The sequence below is a fragment of the Vespa mandarinia genome, chromosome 11 (assembly GCF_050613455.1).
Source record: "Vespa mandarinia isolate Hongniang chromosome 11, ASM5061345v1, whole genome shotgun sequence".
NCBI classification, from domain to species: domain Eukaryota; kingdom Metazoa; phylum Arthropoda; class Insecta; order Hymenoptera; family Vespidae; genus Vespa; species Vespa mandarinia.
Genome location: NC_140820.1, coordinates 6,930,001 through 6,956,014, shown reverse-complemented (window position 1 = coordinate 6,956,014; position 26,014 = coordinate 6,930,001). Strand labels below are relative to the sequence as shown.

At 31.8% G+C, this 26,014-nt stretch overlaps 2 protein-coding genes and 1 long non-coding RNA gene across 6 annotated transcripts in view; 1 reads left to right on the top strand and 2 right to left on the bottom strand.

Moving 5' to 3' along the window:
- Positions 1 to 7,481, bottom strand: part of LOC118450412 (inactive tyrosine-protein kinase 7) — a 71,734-nt gene extending 64,253 nt beyond the window's left edge. Inside the window, exon 1 of the mRNA XM_035886174.2 lies at positions 6,942 to 7,481. Coding sequence (XP_035742067.1) covers positions 6,942 to 6,987 — 46 coding nt within the window. The 5' untranslated portion in view covers positions 6,988 to 7,481. The remainder of the gene's footprint in view (positions 1 to 6,941) is intronic.
- Positions 7,482 to 9,299: 1,818 nt separating this feature from the next.
- LOC118450409 (uncharacterized) overlaps positions 9,300 to 26,014 on the top strand; it is a 71,106-nt gene continuing 54,391 nt past the window's right edge. For both annotated transcript variants that reach the window (XR_014982685.1, XR_004840707.2), the window contains exons 1-2: positions 9,300 to 9,572; positions 9,765 to 9,913. This is a non-coding gene — a long non-coding RNA (uncharacterized LOC118450409). The remainder of the gene's footprint in view (positions 9,573 to 9,764; positions 9,914 to 26,014) is intronic.
- otd2 (homeotic protein ocelliless) overlaps positions 9,897 to 26,014 on the bottom strand; it is a 19,301-nt gene continuing 3,183 nt past the window's right edge. For 2 of the 3 annotated variants that reach the window (XM_085660036.1, XM_085660035.1), the window contains exons 3-8: positions 18,300 to 18,617; positions 17,335 to 17,486; positions 12,792 to 12,976; positions 12,392 to 12,512; positions 11,900 to 12,103; positions 9,897 to 11,748 (exon numbers count right to left, since the gene is read on the bottom strand). In XM_085660036.1, coding sequence (XP_085516162.1) covers positions 11,647 to 11,748; positions 11,900 to 12,103; positions 12,392 to 12,512; positions 12,792 to 12,976; positions 17,335 to 17,486; positions 18,300 to 18,555 — 1,020 coding nt within the window. In that variant the 5' untranslated portion in view covers positions 18,556 to 18,617 and the 3' untranslated portion in view covers positions 9,897 to 11,646. The remainder of the gene's footprint in view (positions 11,749 to 11,899; positions 12,104 to 12,391; positions 12,513 to 12,791; positions 12,977 to 17,334; positions 17,487 to 18,299; positions 18,618 to 26,014) is intronic. The other variant, XM_035886172.2, reaches the window with a different exon arrangement.

Sequence of the window (26,014 nt, the reverse complement as noted above, 5' to 3'; positions counted from 1 at the left end):
AGATTCCCTATATCGCTTGTGATATATATATATATGTATATATGTATATGCATATGTATATCTGAGAGCATATAAAACCAGCTAGCAAATGTATTAACAGCAAATCTATTCGAACGTGAGATGCTCGTTGACGATGAAAACATTTTTATTAGGACATTTTCAGAGCCGACGTATTTCTTCTGCTTTCTTTTAAAAGAACTAAAAGAACTAAAAGAACTAAAATTATTATTAAGCAAAAAGAATAAAGTAGCAAATAAAATAAAATTATAGTAATGATACAAAAACTAAAAGAAAGAAAAAAAAAAAAAAAAAAAAAAAAAGAAGCATATAGATAATACTATAATAAACATAATTCAACACACATACACACACATACATATTATTTTTATTACAAATTAAAAATTTGTTATATTTCTTATTACTTATTATCAAGATTATAATAATACATGTATTTATATATAGATATTATTATTATTTTTATAGATAATATTTTTATATATATATGTATATATGTATTTATATTAATATTATGTATATATATATATATATATATATAAAAATTATAATACTATAATAAACATAGTTTAACATATGCCCACAATTGTATGTATATATTTGTTATTATTATCGATTATATATTAAATATTTGATATAATTTTATATTTAAATATACTGATAATATATTAATTAATATTAATTGATGATTAAATATAAATGTTAAAAATAAAGAAAAATTTTTTAAATTACAGAACGAATATACGAGCATTACAAAGCAATCAACGAACGTAATTTATTATCTCTTGAAAAACTCTTGAAAAACTCTTGAAAGGAAAAATGGATTGTTTTGCAGGATTCATTTATTACATACATACATATATACATATATATATATATATATATATATATATATACATATATACATATATATATATATAAATATATATATATAAAAACATAAACGAAGATATACAAAAAATGAATGAATAACAGACGAACACGTAAACGAAAGAAAGGGGCGTAAAGGGCGTTTTCCTATGTTAAAAAAAAAAGAAAAAAAAAAACATCAACGGAAGGTTGATAGTCTGGCTCTCAATGATATACTAAACGACAGGAACTACCCATCGTCGTTCAAGTGCAGATAGCGATAACAAGTCTCTCTCTCTCTCTCTCTGTCTCTCTCTCTCTGTCTCTCTCTCTCTCTGTCTCTCTCTCTCTCTCTGTCTCTCTCTCTCCCCCCCTCTCTCTCTCACTCTCTTTCTCTTTTTCCTTTTATTGTCTCGAATCTTTAACTGTTCTAAAAGATTATGGAAAAAAATTGAGAAAAAAAAAAAAAAAAGACAAAAAAGAAAAAAAAGAGAAAAAGAGAGAAAGAGAGAAAAATTGAGTGGAATTGGGGAGAGGAAAGACAGAAATGAAAAAGAATGGAATCCCTCAACAAAGAAGATTCGACCGGCTATTACCAGATATGCGTCATAGATGGTATTACATTGGAAATGGATAAAACGATTTCGATGTAAATCGTGATTGCGAGCTTGCATGCATGTAAGCCTTTAATACGCGAGGCTCGTATTGAAGGATACGAGGAATTTTTAGGATTAAAGGTGTTCCACCTTTCGGCTGGATAAAATTAAACATAAATTCATTATTTTGTTTCTTCTTTCTTTATCTCTTTTTTCACGCGTGAAAGTATTAAAAAAAAAAATAAAAAAAATAAAAAAAAATTTTTAAATATTAGAAAAGAAAAGCAAAACAAAACAAAAAAATATATATATATATTCAATTTAAACGAAACGATTTATTATTTAAATTTTTAAAAATAATTTATTGTCTGAAATTTTTTTTTTTATCATTTAAAAATTATTACAAGCCGCGAATAAATATGTTCCAGTAACAGAATAAAATCAACAAAGCTAAACGATCTCGACATTGAACAAAAATTAATCGAAATTCTTGGGACACCCTATATAATCTTGTAACACGCGCGTGCCAAAAAGAAAGACTGGCACGAAAGGAAAAGCACGGACGTTTTCGTTCTTTATGCGTAAATAGCCGTATTATGCAGGAGCCGGTCCTTTATTCGCTTTCTTTCGAGTCGTTCTACCATCAGCATCAGCAGCAGTAGCAGCAGCAACAGCACCACCACCACCACCACCAACAGCATCACCAGCAGTAGAGGGATCAAAGGGCTAATACAATTTTTCTCGTCTCTTTCCTACACCACCACTACCACCACCACCACTACCACCACTACCACCACTACCACCACTACCATCACCACCATCACCATCAGCTTTTCTTGACACTGAGAAGAACATGCAAGACCCAAAGGTTTCAAAAACGCTCTCACAGATTGTGACTGAGAGAAACTCAGAAAAGATAAAGGGAACCCATAAGTAACTCCATGTATGTATGTATGAATAACATTCGGTGTATAAAATAGCCAAGCATGTTGGCTCTTGGACAAAAGGCAATGCTTTGGTGTTAACCACTGTATAATAATAAAAGAAAAGAAAAAAAATAAAAGGAGGAGCTAGAGGAGGAAGTAGAGGAGGAGGATAACGACACGTAACGAGAGAGAGAGAGAGAGAGAGAGAGAGAGAGAGAGAGAGAGAGAGAAAGAGAGAGAGTGTATACCCCTTTTCACGGCAGAAGACGTCTCTCCAAACTTCAAGACCGTAGTTCTCATCCGTAACCCGAGACGTGTAATTAGGACCACCGGACCAGGATGAATAGCCAAGTGGAGTTGGTGGAAGGGAGAAAAAGGGGGACTGAAAAAAAAGGTAACTATGGACCACCGATACTAAAACGTTTAGAAAGGGGAGGAGTTGGGGTAAGACGTTAAGGGCTAAGGGTTGATATGTCTTTTGGATATTACATAGCCTCGATGCTACTACGTAATATATTCTCTCTCTTTCTTTCTCTTTCTCTCTCTCTCTCTCTCTATCTATCTCTATCTCTCTTTTTAAAATCTTTTCTACGTCCTATCCTCCTCTCGATCTCGCCATCCATCTCTATCAGCTACCCCTTTTCTGCCAGGTCAACTTGAAGCCTGTGTTTTACAAGCTGACTGTATATATGTGTATGTTTTTTGTATTTGTATCTGTACGTACGTAGGGAGTTTTATGTGTATAGCTATCGAACCGGTTTTACGGTTCCCTTTGAAGAGAGAACTCGACCAACGTGGACTACTACAGCATCCTGCACGTTCGAACCTGAGATATCATCGGAAATCGTGCCCTACACCGGCTGCCACTGATAATTGCTACTTCTTGCATTCCAAATATATCGGAATTTAATATTATTTTAGAACGATCAAAAAAGATTTTATTTTGTTCTTATAAATAAATTTTAATATTTTTATTTAAATAATCAATTGAATTAAAATACGTTTATTTTTTTCATTGAAAAATCTAAAATTAGAGAGAAATATGAATATATTGTAAATAGATATATAAAAATATTATAAATAAAAAATATAATAAATAGATCGTTATTAATCGATTGTTAATATTATATTATTCGTCGACAATATCGATTATAACTCTTTTTTTGATGCATAATCAACAACGATTTAATATAATTGAACAAAAACATGAAAGATATAGTCAAACGATCGTTGATTTTTATTAACAAAAATGACTATTGTCAATTTTATATTATTCGATAATATCAATTTTGAATTATCCTAGTGAATAATCAATGACATTTTAATGTAATAGATTAAAGAATTTGAAAGATATAATTAGATTTTATCGTTGAATTATTAATCACTCATACAATATTATATATCGTTATTAAAAATATTCCGAAACGATTCTGTTAGTTCCGTTAATTAATCGGAAATATCGATTTGAATATTCTTCGCACGAATAATCTAATCGATATTATAACGGGTCATTGATTAAAGATATCGAATATAAAATTAAATTATTGCGTTATACGTTATTTATACGAAATTATATATTTTTCTTTATATTCGATTATTGTCAATTCCATAATTAATATCAATTTGTATCTTTTCATGTGGATAAAATAATATATTGAAACATTACATACATATACATATATATATATATATATATATATATTTTAACAAAAGAAGACTATTGTTAATACCAATAACATATTATATTATTATTATTATTATTATTATTATTATTATTATTATTATTATTATTATTATTATTTGTTCGTGTATCAAAAAATAACATAAGGGGAGTTAGAAAAAAGAATAAAAGGAAAAAGAAAAGAAAAAAAGAAAAAGAAGGAAGAAGAAAGAAAATCAAGTCGCAAAGGGTTGGAGCCCTTTTCAACCCCCTAAAAAAGTAGACAAGCCGTGTGATAATCTAACATGGTAGTAAGACTAAGGGAGATAAGAGGCATCGAAAACAAGTTCCCTTTCGATCGTCGATCCCCACTCGTGTGCACACTTTAGTCCGAAAGTTACGCGAAATAGAATACGAAAGGAAAGAAAGAGAAAGAGAGGGAGAGAGAAAGAGAAAGATAGAGAGAAAGGAGGAAGCTCTCTAGAATTCTATTAGATTTCCTGCTTAGAACCGAGTAATTCCAAGATCTTGGATACAATATTTTTAGATTACATTATACATATTGTGTGTGTATGTGTGTGTGTATGTAGTAGGTATTAATTATATCCAATTTTATTTTTACACAAACTTTGTTTTACATGATTTTGTTTTAATGCGAATTAGAAAATACATTTGATTCTCTTTTTACACGACTTTTCTTTTATTTCTTTATTTCTTTATTTATTTATTTATTTTTCGTTTTTCTCTCTCATTTTTTTCTTAACTAGAATTGTCTATACGCGAACGTATAAAAAATCTTATTATGTGTAAATATTATTTCGTTTATTTTCCTTTATGAATTAATAACATATTATTTTTCTTTCCAAAAATAACAATTTGTCTTATATAATACGTATTTTTGTATGTATATATGTATGTATATATATATTTTTTTATAAAATAAAAAATGCAAGCACATGAAAATGATGAGATCTTAAATTTTCATACGATTTTTTGTAATATTTTTCTTTTTTACGTTCAAAACCAATCTTCTTTTATATATATATATATATATATATATATATATAAACACAATTGGAAATTATATTATCTAATAACATTAACATTGTACATATATATATATATATATACATTTTGTGTGCGTATGTTTTATATATTAAAACAAAAATATTTAAAAAATGTTTTATATCAGAAATATATTTCAAAATACATGAACGATTTCGAAAATCCCAATATGTCTACCTTTTATATGTAGTACAAAATAAAAGGCGCGTGTCTTGGTCGTTATTTATAGGGCACTTAGTAATAGTGTCTCGAGAGGGAGCTTCCATCTTGTTCCAAGCTTTCCTTAAAAAGCCCTTTCCCGATCGATTTTCAAGAAAGACATTGAACTCTCTCAAAGATTCTTATCGTTGAATACCACCAAAGATGAGAAAGAAGAAGAAAAAAATAAAGAAGAAAAAAAAGAAGAAGAAGAAGAAGGAAAAAACAAAAGAAAAAAGATGAAAGATAAAGATACGATCATCGCATAGATATAATATAAACGATCGTAAAATAATTCACGAGGGGAGAATACTCGATAGTTAAAAATTAAAATGTTATAAAAACGAAAGAAATATCTCAGTTTATTGCTCAGATATAAATAAAAAAAATTCTTTCCGAAATATACATACATAGATACAAACATACATACAAATATACATACAAACATATAACATACAACATACATACAAAATACATACAAACATACATACATACATACAAATATACATACAAACATACATACAAACATACATACATATATATATATATATATATATAAAATATATAAAGATGGCGGACGTACATGAGTTCTCGAAGCAATTACGCAGCCGGGCCGACGTGTTCGGAGGTTCCGAAATATTTCGGCGTTTTGGGTCGTCCCGAAAGGGCTGAACGAACGAGAGTAAGATAGAAAGAAAGAAAGAAAGAAAGAAAAAGACAAACGGACAAACAGACAGAGAAAGAGAGAAAGAGAAAAAGAGAAAAAGAAAGAAGAGCCGGTTCGAAGTCGTCATTATTTCAGAGACCGCTCACGATCAGGGTTGCCTTCAATTAACCGTAATTATCTCGATGCCGGCGAAGAAAACCACGAGCAAAGGGAACGAGTCTTCGAGTGGAGAGAAGAAAGAAAAAAAAAAAAACAGAGAGGAAGAAGAAAAAAGAGGAAAAAAAGCTTTCTCGCGTTAATATGGTCAAAGAACGAGCTTCCTTCGCTTCGTTGCTTCATAAAAGAGAGAAAGAGAAAGAAAGAAAAAGAAAAAGAAAACGAGAAAAAGAGAGAGAAAGAAAAAGAGAAAGAGAGAGAGAGAGAGAGAAAAGAGAGAGAAAAGAAAGAGAAAATGAGAAGGAGGAAGAGGAGACGGCCGAGGAATTTATGAGAGGAAGAAAAAAGGTTGGCTCAATAGTGAGGTTATAGGAAAGTCGATAAAAGAGAAAGAGAGAGAGAGAGAGATATTGGATGATTTAAAGCCTTCATTTCGTTAGAAAAAGAGAGAGAGAGAGAGAGAGAGAGAATAAAGTGCAATACAATATCTCTATGTAGAAAAGGAGTATCGTTCGGCACGATCATTTTTTCCTCGCTCGAGCCCCGTGATTCATCCCCTCGCTCGTCCACTGCACTGCAGAATGAAAGAGAGAGAGTCGGAGAGACAGAAAGAGAGAAAGAGAGAGAGAGAGAGAGAGAGAGAGAGAGAGCTCGCATCGCTCACTCGGGGGAGAGAAAAAGAATCGTAGTCGTAATGTTGTGCGTTAGTACGTTACGTACCTCTATATATGCAAGCATATATATGTCTGCGTGTATATATATATATATGTATATATAGGTTGTGTATAATATGTATATGTGGTACTCACGCAGCAGGCATAGGACGAGGAACGCCAACGACTCGATGCACCGCATCCTTTTCGTACTTCCCTCGAGACTCGCTGCTGCCACCACCACCACCACCACTATTCCTTCTCAACGAGAGAGAAAGGAAAAAAGAAAAAGAGAAAGAGAGAGAGAGAGAGAGAGAAAGAGAGAAAAAAAATAGAGGAAGGACAACGATCCGAACCTCTATGTTTTTATGGTACTTCGTTTCGGTTGTGTTGTTCTTCTTTCCCTTTCTATTTTCCTTATTTTGTTTTTCTTTTGTTTTCTTTCCTTTTTCCTCTATTGTTCGGAATCTTCCCGACGCCTCAAGTAATCGTCATTTTTTTTCTCTTATATGAAAAGTGTTCTCCGTCGCGAAACGCGCTACCTTGCACTGACGACTGCTAACTTCTCTTTGGAGTAAAACGAGAGAAGACGACACAAAGCGAGGACGAGACGACTAGAACGAAAGGGAAACGAATCGAACGAGACGAAGCGACGCGCGGTACTGCGGCCGGTGACCCACGCCAACTTGACGCGACCCCTCGCGATATGCGACCCTCGATGTGCCTTCCCCCACCACCGTCGTATGTGATACTGCTGCTGCATACTCTCTCTCTTTCTCTCTCTCTTTCTCTCTTTCTCTCTCTCTTTGTTTTATGAGCTCGAAACTTTCCCGACTGCCGCTTGGCGTCGCTTCGGACTGACGCAATCTTTACTCTTTCTCTCTTTCTCTCTCTCTCTCTTTCTTTCTGTCTCTGTTCTCTTTGTTTCTCTTTATTTCTCTTTCCCTTTCTTTTCATCGTCGATAAAGAAGAGACAATCTTACGTTTTCGTTTCGATCGATAAGTTTGACCTATCCATATCAATAAAAGAAATTATTTTCTACGATATTTTTCTTATCACCTCTATTCTTTTTTTTTTCTTTTTGTTCTTTTTCACATCTATAAATAACTGACAATAACGAGATAATCGGAATATCGTCGGTAATGTTTCACGTATATTCTATTACTCTTCGATGATAAGTCGTTATAAAATGAACAAGAGAGATTCCTGTTATACCTACATAATAATGTTATTCGAGTGAAAATATTGACATTTGTTTTCTTGCTATCGTACGAATACAACGTTTATAAATATTACCGGTTATGAAAGGAATACAATTGAACTGTTTTGATTGAAATTCAAAGTAAAGATAAACAATATACAAGAGAGAAAATCAATAGGATTTACAATTCAAATTCGATATATTATTTTCATACATTTTAAGACATGTTCATCGTTGTTCCTTTCTTATTCGTATCATTACGTATAATATTTTATGTAACAACGTTCTAACAGTCACATAGGTACTTACAATCCTATAGTAACCGTATATATATATATATACATATATATACATATACATAAATATGTGTATGTATATATATATATATATATATGTACATAGTTTTTTTTTATATTTTACATATTAATCCTCAATTTTCTGCTAGCTTACATTAAAATTGATTTGCACGTTGTGAAAATCATTAAGGTTTATCGTACGTGCTTGATACTTTTTTATTAAAATGAGAAAATTTTTTATTGATTGGTAAACTTATCGACCGATAAACTTATCGACGTGGAACAAAATTAATCTCAAAATAGTACGAGGAAAAATGAACGATCGTACGTAACGTACGAGAGGATCTTTACTATAGACGAACGTTGGATATGACAAGAAAAACATTTTTTTTAACGTTAATATTATGAATGAAAATAAATATATAAACATCGAAGAAGAAAAACTAAACGTTTGGTTTATATCGCATGCTTACAATACTATTACGATGGTAATGATTGTCAAAAATAATAAATACGTTCTTCTCGATTCGTTCGTCGAATCTCGATCCTCACCGATTAATTACGTTAGCGTAAAGTACATATCTGAAAACTCTTTTAACATCGATAAAGAAGAGGAAGAAGAAGAAGAAGAAGAAGAAGAAGAAGAAGAAGAAGAAGAAGAAACAGTATTTATCATTTTCATACTTTTTCACGACGAAACTTTGGACTCGCTTTGAGAAGTACGATAAACCATTATTATAATCCTATCTCTCTCTCTCTCTCCCTCTCTCTCTCTCTCTCTTTCTTTCTCTCTCTGTCTTTTTTTCTTTTTTTTTCACTTTTAAGGTAATTAGCACAGATTATTCAACCTGCAAAATAATACATATGTACATAGATATTCGATGTATATTCTTATATATAATTTCATATGTACAGTTCAGATGGCGCTCAACGATACGTTCCGTTCAAACGTTAATTTGAAACGTGTGTCGTCCCTTCGAGAAAATACGTAAGTACACATACGCTCACATCGTATATACACACATTCATACATTACATTCATATTCATCGCACACACATGTTTGAGAATATCCGCGAAAACGCGAAAGGCCTTTCTCTTTTTATCTTTCTTCGAACACTTTTTTCAACTGGTACGACTAGTTATTAAATAATTAATTAATCCCTTCTGAGTATCATCGAACATACTATTTATATAATATATTATGTACAATATGTTAAAACGTGTTGTTCTTCGGATCGATAGCGTTGTCAATTTTTCGTGCAGTAGGTAACCTCAAATTTATATTAAGGTACGTTCAAACAAATTTAAAAAACTTTCTTTCATTTCTTTTGTTTTGTTGTTTTTCTTTTCATATCTTTTCATTTTATTTCATTTCATTTCATTTCATTTAATTTCATTTCATTTCGTTTCGTTTCATTTCATTTCATTTCATTTCTTTTCTATTCTTTTCAATGTTTCAAGTATTTACGTATGTACATAGATCATAACAATGTGGATAAGGACTTTTGATAAGGAATTACGGAAGAAAAGGAAGAAAAAAAATCAACTGGCAAACAAGATTTCTTTCATATGCTATTCTTTTGGTCATGTGCTCGAATTAAAAACAAACAACTAAAGAAGAAAAGAGAAGTATGTATTGCTCTCGTTTTTTATCAAATAATAATGATACTAACCTAACCTTAAATCGCATCCCTCGTTCCAAATTAAACGTTAATATGCTCACGATGACTAGCAGCACTGAGAATCGATTTTGAAGGTCAATCAACAAAGAGATATCCTTTTGATGCGAATACACGTACGTACGTATATAGGGTGATTCATTTAAGTGAGACTTCAAGATCTTTCTACGAAATATCTCCTAACTGTGTCGATGAAAAAAATATTTTTTACATAGAGCAAACGATATGCAAAAAAACAACGTATATTATGAATACATTTTCTAAGATAATTCTTTCTTTTTTTTCGGAACTTTCAAAATCTCATCAATGTCTTTTTTTTATTTTTTTGCATAAAACTAAACCTATATATTTTATCGTATATTGTAGCTGATCAAAAAATACATTCGAATATGTATGATAATACGATGTTGAAATGATCTTGATCTTCGAAAAACAATCTTTTACATAAAATTTATAATTTAGTGAAAACGCAGAGATAAAACATTAATATAAAATACATTGATAGTTTTGAAAATTTAGAAAACAAATGAACCTTTTCAATAAAAATAATATTCTTGGCTTAGATTGATCCTTTGATATCTTTAGATTTATGTGAAAAATATCTCTTTCATCGTCACAATTCAACGAAATATTTAAATTACATTATTTAAATCGATCACCTTATATGTATAAGTATATATAATTTCATGTACATGTATACACACACACACACACGTACGTACGTAAACATTCTCTCTCTCTCTTTCTTTCTTTCTTTTTTCTCTCTCTCTCTCTCTCTCTTTCTCTCTCGCTCTCATTCTTTCTCTCATTCTTTCTCTCATTTTCTGAGTATCCGCATTTGTAAACCTAATCAATAGCTATATAGCTATATTATCCTATTGTACACGTACGTACTCACGACGTATCTCATGAAATGAATAAATTCGATTCTCGCCGAAATTAGCATCATAATCATTAACAATATAATAATTGGTAATAATAATAATAATAATAATAATAATAATAATAATAATAATAATAATGATAATGATAATAATACTAGTAATAATAATAATAATAATAATAATAATAATAATAATAATAATAATAATAATAATAATGAGAATAATATTTGTAATAATAATAGTAATAATGATAATGATAATGACAATTATAAAGATAATGGTAATAGTAATATTATCTAGTGAGGTTCGCGTATCGATCGATATGTCTCCGATAGAATTGTCATAAACGCGGACCAATCGACGACATCGTTTCATCGTCCAGAAAAATATTTTTTGTCTCTGTTTCTCTGTCATATGTTTTTTTTTTCTTTAATTTTTTGATTATATTTTTGTTTTTTTTTCGTACGTTGACCCATCGTCATTGTTCTCGCACAAATAGGATGATTCCGAAAGAATAAGATGTTTTCTATTGTCGATGATATGTACCCAGCCGTTGACATTTTTGAGGGACGCTATTTTCTTTTGTATTGTTTCGTTTTTTCCTTGTTTTGTTTGTCTTATCTTTATTTTGTTTTGTTTCGTTATGTTCTGTTTTCTTTTATTTACTTTTTTCCCGTTCTTTTTTCTTTTTTTTTTCCTCTTACTGCTTTTTTGTGTTTTTTTCTTTTTTTTTTTTTTGTTCTTTTTCTTTTTTTGGTTTCGTCTTATTTTTATTTCTCTATTTATCACTCCGTTGTGTTCACTTTCGGTCACCCCAGCCGGCACTGTTGTAAAACCATGACGAGGCGCTCTCGTCTCTTGTTTTGCTCCACGAATTGTCCAATCCACTCGCGCTTCCGTCCTAATTAAAAAAAAAAAAAGAAAAAAAAAAGAAAAAAAAGGAGGAAAAAAAATTAGAAAAGAAACTTTACAAGTTAAGGGAATAATTCATCTTAACGTTACTTAAATAAGTTTAAAACGATTTCGTTCCTATTCCTCCGAGATTAACTCACCACAACGTTCAATTGATGCGACGCGGGAGATAAGTACTCCATATTTGTATAATACGAAGAGTAATTTTGGTAGCATTGTTGTTGGGACGCTGTTGTTGTCCACGCTAACCTTTGATGGTCGCCCGTAAATCCACCATTTTCCGTAACAGCAGGGCTCCAAATACTGCTGCTACTTCCTCCGCTACTATACACCGTACCGCTCAACTGTAAATTATAAATAAATCTTTAATTTAATATCATTACAGATTAATAATTTTTTTCAATGGATATTAATGCAATTTTTTTCTTTTTTCCATTTTTAAAGGTAATGAATACATTTAAAAACAACCATTTTTTTTTTTTTTAAGAATAGGAAAAATACAACGAAACCGAATATGTTTTTATTTTAAACACTTCGTTATTTTAAATACTATCGTTAGATCTAAGATTAAAAAACATATAATGAAAATCTCTGTTTGAGATGGAGTAAATAAATAAATGAATACAACTTACGCTCGGAGGTGTTGTGTTCGCTGCCAAAAGCAAACTAGTGGCAGGTCCAGCAGGTTTATATTGAGGTGAGTCCCTTAAAAGGGCCGGCGAACTGGCTGCTGATCCTCCTGTACCACCGCTTCTATAAAAAAAGATTAGAAATTAAAAAAAAATAAAAAAAAATAAAAAAAAAAATAATAAAAACAAAATAATGACCATTTTGAAATCGATTAATCATTTCGTTCATTATATTTTAATAGATAACATTTAATCATTCGAATTGTTTCTACTTGATAGTTAAAATACGCATGAAATTGTAATGAAATATTATTATCAGATTGATAATAAGAATATAATTTTAAATATTTTTGGTCAACGGGTCAACGTTATCCTTTCGTAGATCGATAAATGTAATACTTACAGAGGAGTCGTAGCTGGTACAGCCGCAGCTGGCGTGGGTGTGGTAGCGATCGAAGGACTCTTTCCCGGAGGTGGATTGCTCGTAGGATTTCCAGAGGGTTTCTTCGATCTCGGTGCCTTATCTTGTTGTTGCTCCTGCTGTTTTTGTTGTTGTCTACATTTGGCACGTCGATTTTTGAACCACACCTATCATTCGTTAAATGATTATTCATGAATTGGATAGGTTAGATACGAACGATTATTTGAACGTTATGAAGATAAATTGTTTTTTCTTTTCTATTTCTTTTTTATTGTCAATAAGAAAAAAAGAAAAAGAAAAATGAAATGTATAAATGTTGGCTCAAGTCAAGATTACTCAATCGTTAAATCTAATCTGATATGATCTGATCTGATCTGATCTGATCTGACCTGATCTGATCTGATCTGATCTGATGATAGGTAATCTAATGGCTAATTATTACAAACGACATTGGATTAGAAGCTATTGGTTATCAATAAAATCAATTGTATGTGGAAGGAGAAGGCTAACGTGAAATGTATACAATCTCTATAGAGATCTATCGTTAATGCAACGTATTATAGTGGAATTATAGTTATATATGTATATATATATATATATATATATATATATATATATATATAAAACTATATATATATGTATATATATATAGTTATCACGAGTTAGTAAACATTTCGGAATAGAATAAGCCGATTTTCTAGGAGCTATGTATCATTTCTCTTTAGTTCCTGGTCAATGCTTTTGATTGAATAAGTTAATCATTGCTTGATCAGTTAACTAAAATCTCGTAGAAACTTTATCATGATGGTCTCTCTCTCTCTCTCTCTCTCTCTCTCTCTCTCTCTCTCTCTCTCTCTCTCTCTCTCTCTCTCTCTCTCTCTCTCTCTCTCTCTCTCTCTCTCTCTCTCATTCACTCTCACACATATTCTCCCTCTCTCTCTTTGGAAAACGCCATTTTTTTCCTCGAGAAGAGGATACGACGAGTTCAGATTCGTTCGTAAGGTCGAAACGAAATCGATCCCAGAACGACGCGCACGTGCAAAAGTGCCGGAAACGTCTTTGGCTTACCGGAAGATGGCGGTGTATTTCCTTTTCATACAAATCTTATATTTTGATTATAATGAAAATGTCTACGGAATATAATCAAAATAAATGACAAATTTGTTAACTACATAGTCATATCTTTAGTTTTCTAATAGGCATAGGTCAAATAAAAATTGTAATGGGAAATAGATAGGAAGGGGCAGTACAAGAGAGAGAGAAAGAGAAAGAGAGAGAGACAGACAGACAGACAGAGAGAGAGAGAGAGAGAGAATGAGTGAGTAAGTGAGTGAGTGAGTGAGTGAGTGAGTGAGTGAGTGAGTGAATGAGTGAGTGAGTGAGGTCGTGAAGAAAGGTGGAGAGAGAGAGAGAAAAGAAGGGAGGGAGAGAGAAAGAGAGAGAGAGAAGCCCCACGCGATCAATGTTAGAGGCTGAGAGGCGAGCTTGGGTTTCTACGGATTTTCTGGGGAACGACAAAAGCTAGTAACATTCTTCAACCATATTTCTTGTTCGTTCGATCTATCGTCTCGTAACCTATCTTATATCGAATATTCTAGTTTCACTTTGCGTTAATATTCTCTGCGATAACACTTTTTCCATTTTCTTCGACACATTCTCAAATCGTTAGACGTGACACCGTAACGACTCGTGCCATAGTAAGATAAAACATATTATCTAAGATTTGAATTTCAAGATATATGACTTTTTAAGATATTATTTATGAAACGTACATACTAATAATATCTAGCTTAAATCGTATTTTATTTGTTTAGACTTTGATTATAAAGTCGATTATCTAAGTTGATTATTAATTAATTTTAGGCGAATATTATTTATCGAAGATAATTAATAGACGATTTTTTTTTATGTCTATATAATAAAGACATTTTAATTCGTTAGTTGGTTATTATTTTTAATATATTTTTTCTATTTTGTTTCTTTTTTAAGCTAATAATACCGTGAGTTTCTAAATGCAATGTTACAAATGTTATCATTTGGATTATCATGGCTATTATTTGGGACATATCCTTTGTTTTTATCTACGATAATTCGTTATTCGATTATATCTATAAAATATAAAATATAACGTATCAATATTTCATTCGTTGAAAATAATTAATAATAAATTTATATTCTGCAATACGTTAATACGAACATTTGAATTCGTATGGGTAATTAAAATAACAATCCTTAATATAATTGACTTTTTAAAATCCAACATGGCGTATGGTACCACAACGATCCTAACGAAAAACCTGAGAAATATAACGAAGTGCAACCTGTTTGGAGGAATTCGTTCGAGGAAAAAAAAAATAAAGAAAGAAGAAAAAAAGGAAAAGGAAAAAAAAGATAAAGAAGAAAAATCGATCGGCATCAAAAAGAAAGGATTCAAATGTAGAATTGTTATGAAAATGAAGGAAGAAGCATATTGAAATAAGGGATGACATGAATGTGTCCGACGTTTTATTTGTCGGGCAAGGCTCAAAGAAACGTCGATCGCTTTCGCAGGCGTCGACGAACGTGCGCAAGACTATGCTACGCGTTCGTGGCATTCATTTCATTTGCACGAGGATAGTAAGCCAGGTGCGCTTTCCGTTCGGCAATTGCGGATGCTACGCGTGTCCTTTCTCGCCCCGGGGAATATGAGGGTGTAATATGCGTCGACACGTTCCTGGCCTACGACCGAAACGAAACGTCCAATGATAAAGGTCACGAAGTCGTTCGAAATGAAAAACGATTACATCAAAAGGAATTCTAGAACGTACATTTTCTCTCTCTTTTTTTCTTTTTTGATTTTTTTTTTGTGCATTATTCTAAGAATTTTATAAATCCTAAACCAAAAAAAATTTTCGTGAAAAGCTTTTCACGCGATTCATAATTCAATAATTAATTGATAATTCAAAATAATCTATTTAAGAAAGTTAATATATATTGGTATAAATCAATTTTTTGCAAATTGTTTTGTTTTTGTTATCTTATTATGTCGTCCAATTTTCCTTTTTTTTTTTTTCTTTGTCTTTTTTTTATCATTCTACAGTAAATCAACTGAAACTTATGATAACTTTTCTCCTTTTGTTTCTTTCAATTAATCGATAATTAAAATTAACTTTTTAAAAAAAATAAATTCAAAATTATGATAAGCAGAAACAATATCGTCAGATATTCGTATGTAATCGACGAAAGAATAATTATGAGTGTACATTTATTATGAGTGTACATTTTTACTATTTTTTTTTTTATATGTATATAAAATAAGCCTGGACTCGCATAACGATAAAAATAACTTTTTGAAATGTATCCCATTTTATTGGGTTATCAGGAAATATCTTCACGATTAATCATTGTTCTAAAAATAGTCAATCTAATATAGCGATCATGTAGTACATATATATTTATATAATTGATTGATTATGACATTTGTAGTATATGCATATTTATATAATTGATTGATTATGACATTTGTTTTCTATTTCAAGAATTGATAATGATAATTTTGTGAAATATATAATACTATTTCGTATTTGATATCTTTTTTTATTTTTGTTTTTATCTTTGCAATAAGATCGAAAAAAAGAATAGATAAGTATTTATTTACTTTCTACGACGACTGTAGTGGAATTTTTCGAGATTGAATTACGTACTATGCCGGAAGGGAAAGGGTTGAGTGTCTTTTCGTAGGACAAGCATAGGTACGGGTCGATGTACTTGTAGGGTAAACGACTAATTCGGTTAAAGCGAACGAGCGAGTTAGGTCGCGCCGGGTAAGATAAATCGATGGCCGCGCGTCTATGGTGTCCGCGTGCCGGCGCAGCTCATCGTGCGTGGGTCCTCTGACCCCTTCAAGAGAAACAAGAGACTACTCATTCACTCTCTCACTCTCTAACTTTCTAACTCTCTTACTCACTATCTTCCTATCTATTTCTATCTCCATTTCTTAGATCAGATTTTTATGATCGAATTTTTCTGTGATCTAATAGGCTTAAATTTTCTATCTTATGATTCCATGATTCTAAATTATTTCGAACATCAAAGGTCATCAAAAATGTTTAGTTATATTATAGATTTTGTTAGATTCTTGATTATATTTAGAATATTAGATTTAGATCATTTTGTATTTTCGGTATTATTGAATTTTTTTTTTTTTCTACCAAGTAAGGTTAAATATTATATTATCCATTTTGATTAGTTCAAAGATTCAATATTATTTATTACAGTTCTTTTTTTTTTAGGTATAGTTTGTTAGATATTAATTCAATATATTTAGATTATGTTTAAACTAGATAATTAAATATTTAATATTGAATTATTATTTCTTTTTTTATATCTTTGACAGATCTAACTTTTGCATCATGTTTCTCGATTGAATTCTATTTCAAATATCCAATGTCATTTATTTATTTAACCAGGTATAATTTATTAGATCCTATAATTATATTCTTGGATTAAGTAGATATAGATCATTATCAATCTCTAATTTGCTTACTTGTACTCGAGATTCGGGCAAGTTGATTTTCATTGCAACTTCTTCACGCATAAAAATATCGGGATATTTCGTCTTTGAGAAGAGCCCTTCGAGGATGTCGAGCTGTGCTCTCGTAAAGGTCGTTCGCTCCCTTCGTTGTTTTCTGGGATTACCTTCGACAGAAGATTCATTACGTCACTGGGAAAACTTTCTAAACTATGAAATACGAATCGTGTATTTACGAATGTAAAGTAGTAAATTTGATCCGACAATTAATTTTTCTATCATTTTCTATTATTTGTTCGAAGTTGTTGAATCATTAAACGATGATAGTTGTCGAATCATTAAAAAAAAAAGAAGTGCAACGTCAATCATTCTTGTGATGATTTTACGATGAAAAAAATTAACCTCTGAACGTTTACCATAAATAGTTGATATAAATGAAAGTGATTTGACCTCTAGAGAAATTTCTTTCGAAATTTTATTACTTTTTATACATTATTATTATAATATATTTATTATATTATTAATATTTATTAATATTATATATTTATTATATATTTTATATATATTATTATTATTTTATACATTATTATCTATTACATTTGAAATATATTAGATTGGCCAATTAGATTGGTTAAGGAAGATGAGAATGTTTAATACTTCAACAATTTTCGATAATTTTCGATAATTTTCACTGTAAATGTTAACAATATTTATTGATTAATCCAATGAATTATTATTATCTAAAGTAAATATCATTTTATTAAATATAAAAAAATATTGAAAATATCATCGTTAATTGGTCAACCTAATGGACGACAATTTTTCACAGAACTCAGATCACTTTAACAATAAGTATATAATATTGTAGACAAAAATATTTACGAATGCGCTTAGACGATGACCTTATAATATTAAAGAAACTAGAAATATAGAGAAATTATCTACGAATTAATTAACAAAGAATTTTTTTGGGCACTCACAGTAATATGACTCACCGGCGGGTGTACAAGCCGGATAGCCGATGGTTGAATGAAGGGCTTCGATCGGTGGCATTCCTAAAGCACTAACGTAAGGGTTGGTCTTAAGGGCACCGTAGGGCCCAGCCGCGGAAGTGCCAAATGCACTAGGACCAAATAGTTCGGAAGCTGAGGTTGTGGAGGCAGCGAGGCCTCCGAGATCGGCGCTGCCGGCGCCTCCACTACAACCGGAAGTCCCGCCGAGGCTGTTCGACCACATTACCGCCCCTCGGCCCCCAGCACGACTCCCCCTCTCCTCCTCCTCTTCTTCTTTCGGTCTTCCTGAAAATTCAAATTTCAAAGCGTCAGTCGATAAAAAATAAGAAAAAGAAAGAAAAAGACGACGATTTTAAGCCGACGCAACCCATAAAGATAAGAATCTCTTTCACTCTCCCTCTCTCTCTTTCTTTTTATGTATTAGCTATCTATCTATCTATCTATCTATCTATATATCTATCTATCTATCTCTTTCTCTCTCGTTCGATGCAACCTAATTCCTGTGACGCGAAAACGCCGAAAAACGAGAATGCTAGCAACCTCAAGAGCACGACCAGCGTTTCTTAAGCCGCTCATTTTATCCTCTCCGATTACATACGCTCGAGAAGGACGTCTATCGGAGCCATCATCCTTTTCTTTCTCCTCTCTCTCTCTCTCTCTCTCTCTTTCTTTGTCTTTTAACATGTAAGAAAAAGAGAGATACAATACTTTGTCATACTTCCCTTCTTGAAACACCTTCGATGCATTTGCGAGGAAGATATCGTGTCTCTTTACGCCACACACATGTTTCGGATTAAGAGACTCTAATCGCATGATAATTAACGTCTGCCATGTCTGCAAGAAACAATCGTATGACGTCCGTCCATAGAATAGTAATTATACAGATGACATTTTCTTTTTCTTTTACTCCTCTTCTTATTCCTTTTCTTCTTGTTGTACTCCTTTTTTTTTTCTTTTCTTCTTTCTCTTTTTTTTTTCTCTTTTTCCTTTTTTCTTTTTCTCGAAACCAACGAAATCTTAGAGACTCGTTTTTTAATAAAGTATTGTTCGCCGGTAACAGTGAGCACTGGTTATATTGAAGTTACATTCGAATGAAAAGGAGTTCTGGGCTTCTACCGCGAAAAGGGTCTCTTCAAAGCGATCACCCAGAACTCGTTCGAGCCTTCTCTCCCTTTGCACAAATACGGATGAAACGGTTGCGCCGCCTCACGAGTGCCACTCCACTTTTCATACTGTTTTATCCCGCTGCGCGAACGATTGGACCACTCCTCTCCCCCCATCCACCCCCTCTTCCGTCCCCTTTTTATATTTCTATTTCTAATCAAGAATTTTTTTTCCTTTTCTTTTCCTTTTTCTTCTTCTTTTTTTTTTTTTTTTTTTTTTTTTTTATTACAAACTCGCAGACACGTTTTTGTTTTACGATTATTTTCTTTCTTATATATGTGTCATTGTTATGATCGGTGGGCAATTATGTGCGAAGAGATAATTGTGGATAAAATCTAATATATAGTTGTTATCTATATATCATTTAATCATGATCATTGGAAAAGTGATTGTCTCGAAATGTCAATGGATAAAAATGTAATACGGTTTTAGATTGATTTGGTGAGTCGTTAACGACGATTGATATCATCCATTTTGAGAAAATTCGAATTCTTATTTAATTTTTATTGAAATTGTTGAATAATTGATTGACTTTGACGATCCGATGAATAATGGTTGAATTCGCCAATTAGACTTTTTCAAATTATTGTTAAACATAAAAAATGAATCGATCGGTTTTTCGAACGATAAAATGGTCCTTCAAAAATAATTCAACATTTTCTGATAATTATGATTAATTCGTTTTTTATATATAATTTGATTTTTCTCTAACAACGATTCGAAAGACATCTTTGTTAATAATAAAAAAGAAAAGATAAAAAAGAAAATCTTTTTACGATCACGTTATTATTATTTGTTCGAACATTAAATTTTATATTCGAACTGTAATATTTCAATTTTATTAGTGTATCTCCCGTAAAAATGAAAAAGGAAAAATATATAATGAGACATAAGTATATATTTAAATAAAAAAAGAGAAAATAAAATATAACTTGTTCGTACCGACGTATAAATTTCCACGAAGCAACGAAAGAGAATAGAGAAGCCTTAGCGATAGATAGGAGTCCTAGCAGCACTCTCGTTAGAATTCTGTGCCGAGCACGAGATGTAATGAAAAAAATCGAAGGGGTAAGAAAGAGGAGGAGGAGGAAAAGGAGGAGGAGGAGGAGGAAAAGGAGGAGGAGGAGGAGGAGGAGGAGGCGGAGGCGGAGGCGGAGGAGGAGTAAAAGGGGTGGTTTCGCAGCCAACCGTGTTCTCTGTCTTTTTCTCTTTTTATCTCTGTGCACTTCAGCACGCAGAACAATGCACTTGTTACAGAACCGACAAGTGTGGAGAAAATGCCCAAGTCACCACTCGATTGGACTACGAGTGTACTCGAGGTAGTCTACTACTATTCGAGGGGGTCCGAGGGGTAAAGAGAAAGAGAAAGAACTTTTTCCGCCCTCGAGCACCTTCAACATTCACTCTCCCTCCACTTAACGAAACCATCTAGTGCTCGTTGCAAACCTCACCCTCATTTTGTCCTTCAAGAGTCCTGTTCTATTGCAAACACTTTGCGTTACGAATCGACGACAGACATATACCAGCCCGTTGTTCCTAATAACTATTAAATCCCAGTTATTACTTGTCCCACGAGAATAATAAAACAAAGAAAGTAATAAAAATAGAGGTAAGTAAAAGTACAGACCTTATCTCCTAGCCGAAGAGTTCGACTTATCTAAACCATATATCCTGTAAATACAAAACAATTCTTTGACAATAAACATTTTTCTTTTGCCCATTCATAAAACTGTTCGAAAAATAGTTAATTTTATAAATTATTCAACTGGCTGGCTATATTTTTCTATCCTCAGATCGATTCCTACGTCAATAAAGATATATATATATATATATATATATATATATATATATATATATTTTATTTCTGAGCATTTTATGATTTTCAAATGTTAATAGAATATTTATATTGATAAGGATAAATTTTCTATTTAAACATTTCTGTATCTATTATATACCTATATATATATATGCCTGTATATAATTATATATAGTATATATTATATATATATATTATAATATACTATACATATATACATATAAAGTATATATTGTAGTACAGGAGAGGAAAAGCGAAGTTAGTCGTAGCTATCGTAGGAAGTTAAGTTCTGGTTGGCATTGTTTCGAGAAGTGTTTGCACACAAGCGCATTGTTTCTCGAGTGGTTCCTCTCTCGTGTTCGTCTATGGCACAATGGACGTTCGCGTAGACCTCGATGGTTCGTTTTCGTCGTCTGCAATGTTTCGAGAGCCACTGGCCCCGTCTACCATTTCTTGTCCACGTTCTCTTCCACGTAGATAGATATACAACGCACATACACGTATTCGTACTTATCTGCGAATACATAAAACGATCTAGGTAGAGTAGCTTTACAAGTATTCACCAACAAGAAAAGGCATAAGTTGGTACTTATCAAACGAACGAAGCATTATTAAATCACGGACGAATGAAATTCGTTTACACGTCGATGAATCGTCGATGAACAATAGAAATATATATATATCGATTGGATATATTTTATTATCGATAGAGAATTTTTTTTTCTATGATTTTTCTTCTATCGTATATGTCGATAAACGATTATAACGTGATTTATTGAAATATATTCCTTTTAAAGGGTTATAGATCAAAACTATTTCTTCTTCTACTTCTTCTTCTTCTTCTTCTTCTTCTTCTTCTTTTTTCTTTCTTCTTTCTTTTTTCTTTTCTATTTCTCTTTTCATTTTACACAAGAAAATTTCGATCAAACAGAAGAAACTCATTTTGCCATCTTTGAGTCACGATGCAATTGCATATCTAATGCGTACGATATAATCCTCTTATCGGATTATATCAGGGAAAGAAAGAGAGATACAGAGAAAAAAAAGTTGGTAGATTAATATCGCGGGCTATAACAAAGATCCAATTTGCTTAATACCGAGGGCAAGAGGTTCGCGAGATACTTAGGAGGCGCATCAAAGCGATAACGATTTGAGTCTGCCCGATATCGAGGCTGAAAGTTTACGAGTCGTGATGCCTGGATTAACAAAGTCTCTTCTCTATCTTTCTTTCACTCTCTCTCTTCCTCTCTCTCTCTCTCTCTCTCTCTCTCTCTCTCTATATATATATATATATATATATATATATATATATATGTATATATAAATAATATATATGTACCTGTATATGTATATGTAGCTATCAATATATCACGATACGTAGCGAATTTTAAGAGGGAATTCAATTTCTTACCACCATCAAATTCAATTTCTTGTCGTCATTAATAAGAAACTTTAATAATATCTTGTTAAAATTACTGAAGTTCTTTCGATTAGATTGTTTTCTTTTCTCTTTGTTTTTTTTTTCTTTTTTCATATCCTCTCCTTAGATTTGGTCAATATTTTTAAGTAGGTATATTTATGTATAGATCTATTTCTTTCTTTTTTAATTCTTTTTTGACATTTTCCCTAGCATATCTCCATTTTTTTTTCTCATGAAATCATTATAGTCAAGAACGATTAAATGAAGTGTACATGTATATATTTATATTTTTATCTATCTATTCTTTTCTTTCTCATTTCTGATTCATTTCTTTTTATTTTTTTTTTTTTATTTATTTTAAGTACGTCTACATTTTTTTGTTTTCAGTATATGCAAGAACATTTAAATGAAATATATATTTACGTCTATCTCTTTATCTCTCTCTCTCTCTTACATCTTTTTAATTTGCCCATGATGTACAACACACACACACACACACACACACATACATGGACGCACGAACGCACATACATACATACACATTTTTAAATATTAATATAATAAATTTTTAAATATATAATGTTTAAATAATATATATTTATTAATCTATGTTTTTCTGACACATGCTCCGTATTTTTCTAATTTATCCTAAATATATTTCTAATTTTGTCTTTAGTATATCTAAGGACTAACTAAAATTAAATTAAACTATCTATATATTTATAAAGTTAAATTAACTATCTATATATTATATGAATATGATATATATGATATATGGATATCTATATATCTATGTATCTCCCTCTCTCTCTCCTTCATCTTTTCTACTTTCCAATTATTCCAATATTTACAAACGTTTAAAAAAAACAAAACAATATTTATCCATCTATCTTTCTATTTCTAACTTTCTATTTTTTTTTGCATCTCTACGAATACGTAAATGCAAGAAAAGAAAAAATTATATATATATATTCCGTATAGTTATCCATTTCTTTCTTTCTTTCTTTCTGTTTTTCTTTCTTTCTGTCTTTCTTTCTTTCTTTCTTTCTTTCTTTCTTCCTTTCTTTCTTCCTTCCATTCTTTCTTTCTTTCTTCCTTTCTTTCTTCCTTCCATCCTTTCTTTCTTTCTTTTTTCTTTTTTTCTTTTTCCTTTCTTTCTCTCTCTCTCTCTCTCTCTCTCTCTCTCTCTCTCTCTTTTTCTTTTTCTTTTACAGTCTTCCTTCATTTTCTTTTTGACAAAACGAAACTCGTACAAGGAATGTGCCCGTTAGCGCGCGAGCGTACTATACTCGCGGCAGTGCGCGCGAAGAATACCTGCTTAAGGGATGGTAGCCATGCGTACCAAGTCGTGTACGGGTAGCAAACGATTCCTCGAAGAGTCGCATTCAATGCAATTTAGCCCCGGGGACGCGTCGTTGTTGCGCGTTCATTGAGCGTAAAACTTAATTCCCGTGGAAATTCTGTGAGGTACACCTTATATACAAGTATATATATATATATATATATATATATATATATATATATATATATATACACCTTATTCTCCTTCGCTAGTTAGTTTTTATTCCACTACGAAGAAAAGATTCCTTTCTTCTTTCTTTCTCTTTCTCTCTCTCTCTCTCTCTCTCTCTCTCTCTCTCTCTCTCTCTCTCTTTTTCTTTTTCTTTCTTTCTTTTCTCATCTCGAAAGAGATGAACCTTCGTTCCAACCCTCTTTTTCCATTTTTGCCATTTTTTTTCCTCGCTCTCATTTCTTTTCTTCCTTCCTTTCATTTCACGCACGTCGATGCTCGACGTTACACGTTTAAAGCCAATTTGTAGAATAAAACTATGTACTTAGATACATATATATAGATATATATCCTCTCTTCTTAACTCAAACGCACCATCACCATTATCACAACCATCACTAGGATCAATAGCTACGTTGGTGGTCACGTCGATCCGTTCCACTCACTCCGCCCTTCGAGATCCATCACGATCTCTCGAAAGATACGAAAGCAACGAAATACAACCCCTCGAAAAGAAGACACTTCCGGATACTTTCATCCTACTTGATCCTTATAAAGCATACTTATCTCCTTGTTGTTGTTATTGTTATTGTTGTTATTATTGTTGAAATATGACTTTGAAATAAATGATACTAGATGATCAGTAATTATATGATCATTTAGATAAAGTAATCATTATAATGATTAAATATATAGTTTAGATCGTTATCAAATTTTCTTCCGGAAATTTCAAAAATCGATTAGCTTGGAAATCCGTAAAAATCGGGCTATCGAGTAACGCTTAATCTTCGTCCTTGGTCGATCCAGCACGAAGTCCAACACTCGCCGTTGGAAGCCTTGGAAATACTCTTTTCTTCTTCGACGTTCGGCTTCCGATGGCCGTTCGATTCCGATGTGATCAAACTATGTTTCTCTAGTTTCCACGAACCTGAGAATTTTTCGTAGTATCTGTCATTTAAATTCTCCTATCACAATTAGTCTTTTTTAAAAAAGAACATGATTTCTTTCATTAATTTATTAATATTTATTTTTATATATTTTGTTTCATCATATTCCGAACGAAAGTCTCGATATTCGTCGATTCATCATTTTCCTTTTTCTTTTTTTTTTTTTTTTTTTTAATTTGCTATATCATATAATCTTCTTCAATATGTCCAATCCTAATTAGATCGTACTTTCAGAATCTTCATTTTTCTCAGGATTATTCAAAATCTTCTTTAATTTGCTATTATACCATACCTAAAATATATTCTTCTTGAAAATATATGATTGAATATCATTATCTTTTCTTGTTATCCAATCACATCAACCACGAATATGTCTTCTCTTTAGGAATTTTCATTTCTTCTTCCTCCTTCGTTTTTCCCCCTCCTTTTTTTTCTTATTTTCAATTTGTTACATCCAAACCAACTTGAACGCAGTTCTCTTCAGTAAAACGTCCGCTTCGTCTCCATTTCCTTCAAGTTTCCATCCACATTAGTTCTCTCATTCAGCATCCGTTTTTTCTCCAGCATAGCCAAGGATCTTTGTCATCCTTGAGTCGCGATCCTGAACGAAAGCAATTCTTCGCGAAAGACACTATCATTCTCGCGCGCGATAAATACGATATATATTCGTTCTACCTAAACGTTTCGAAGAGAATCTCTGACGTCGGATACGAAATCCCGGGACGGACTACTAGGATCCGAAACGTCTCTCTCTATCTCTGCTTGTCTCTCTCTCTCGAAGAGGACATTCCACCGCGTATAGACGAACGAGAAGGTCCTCCTCGT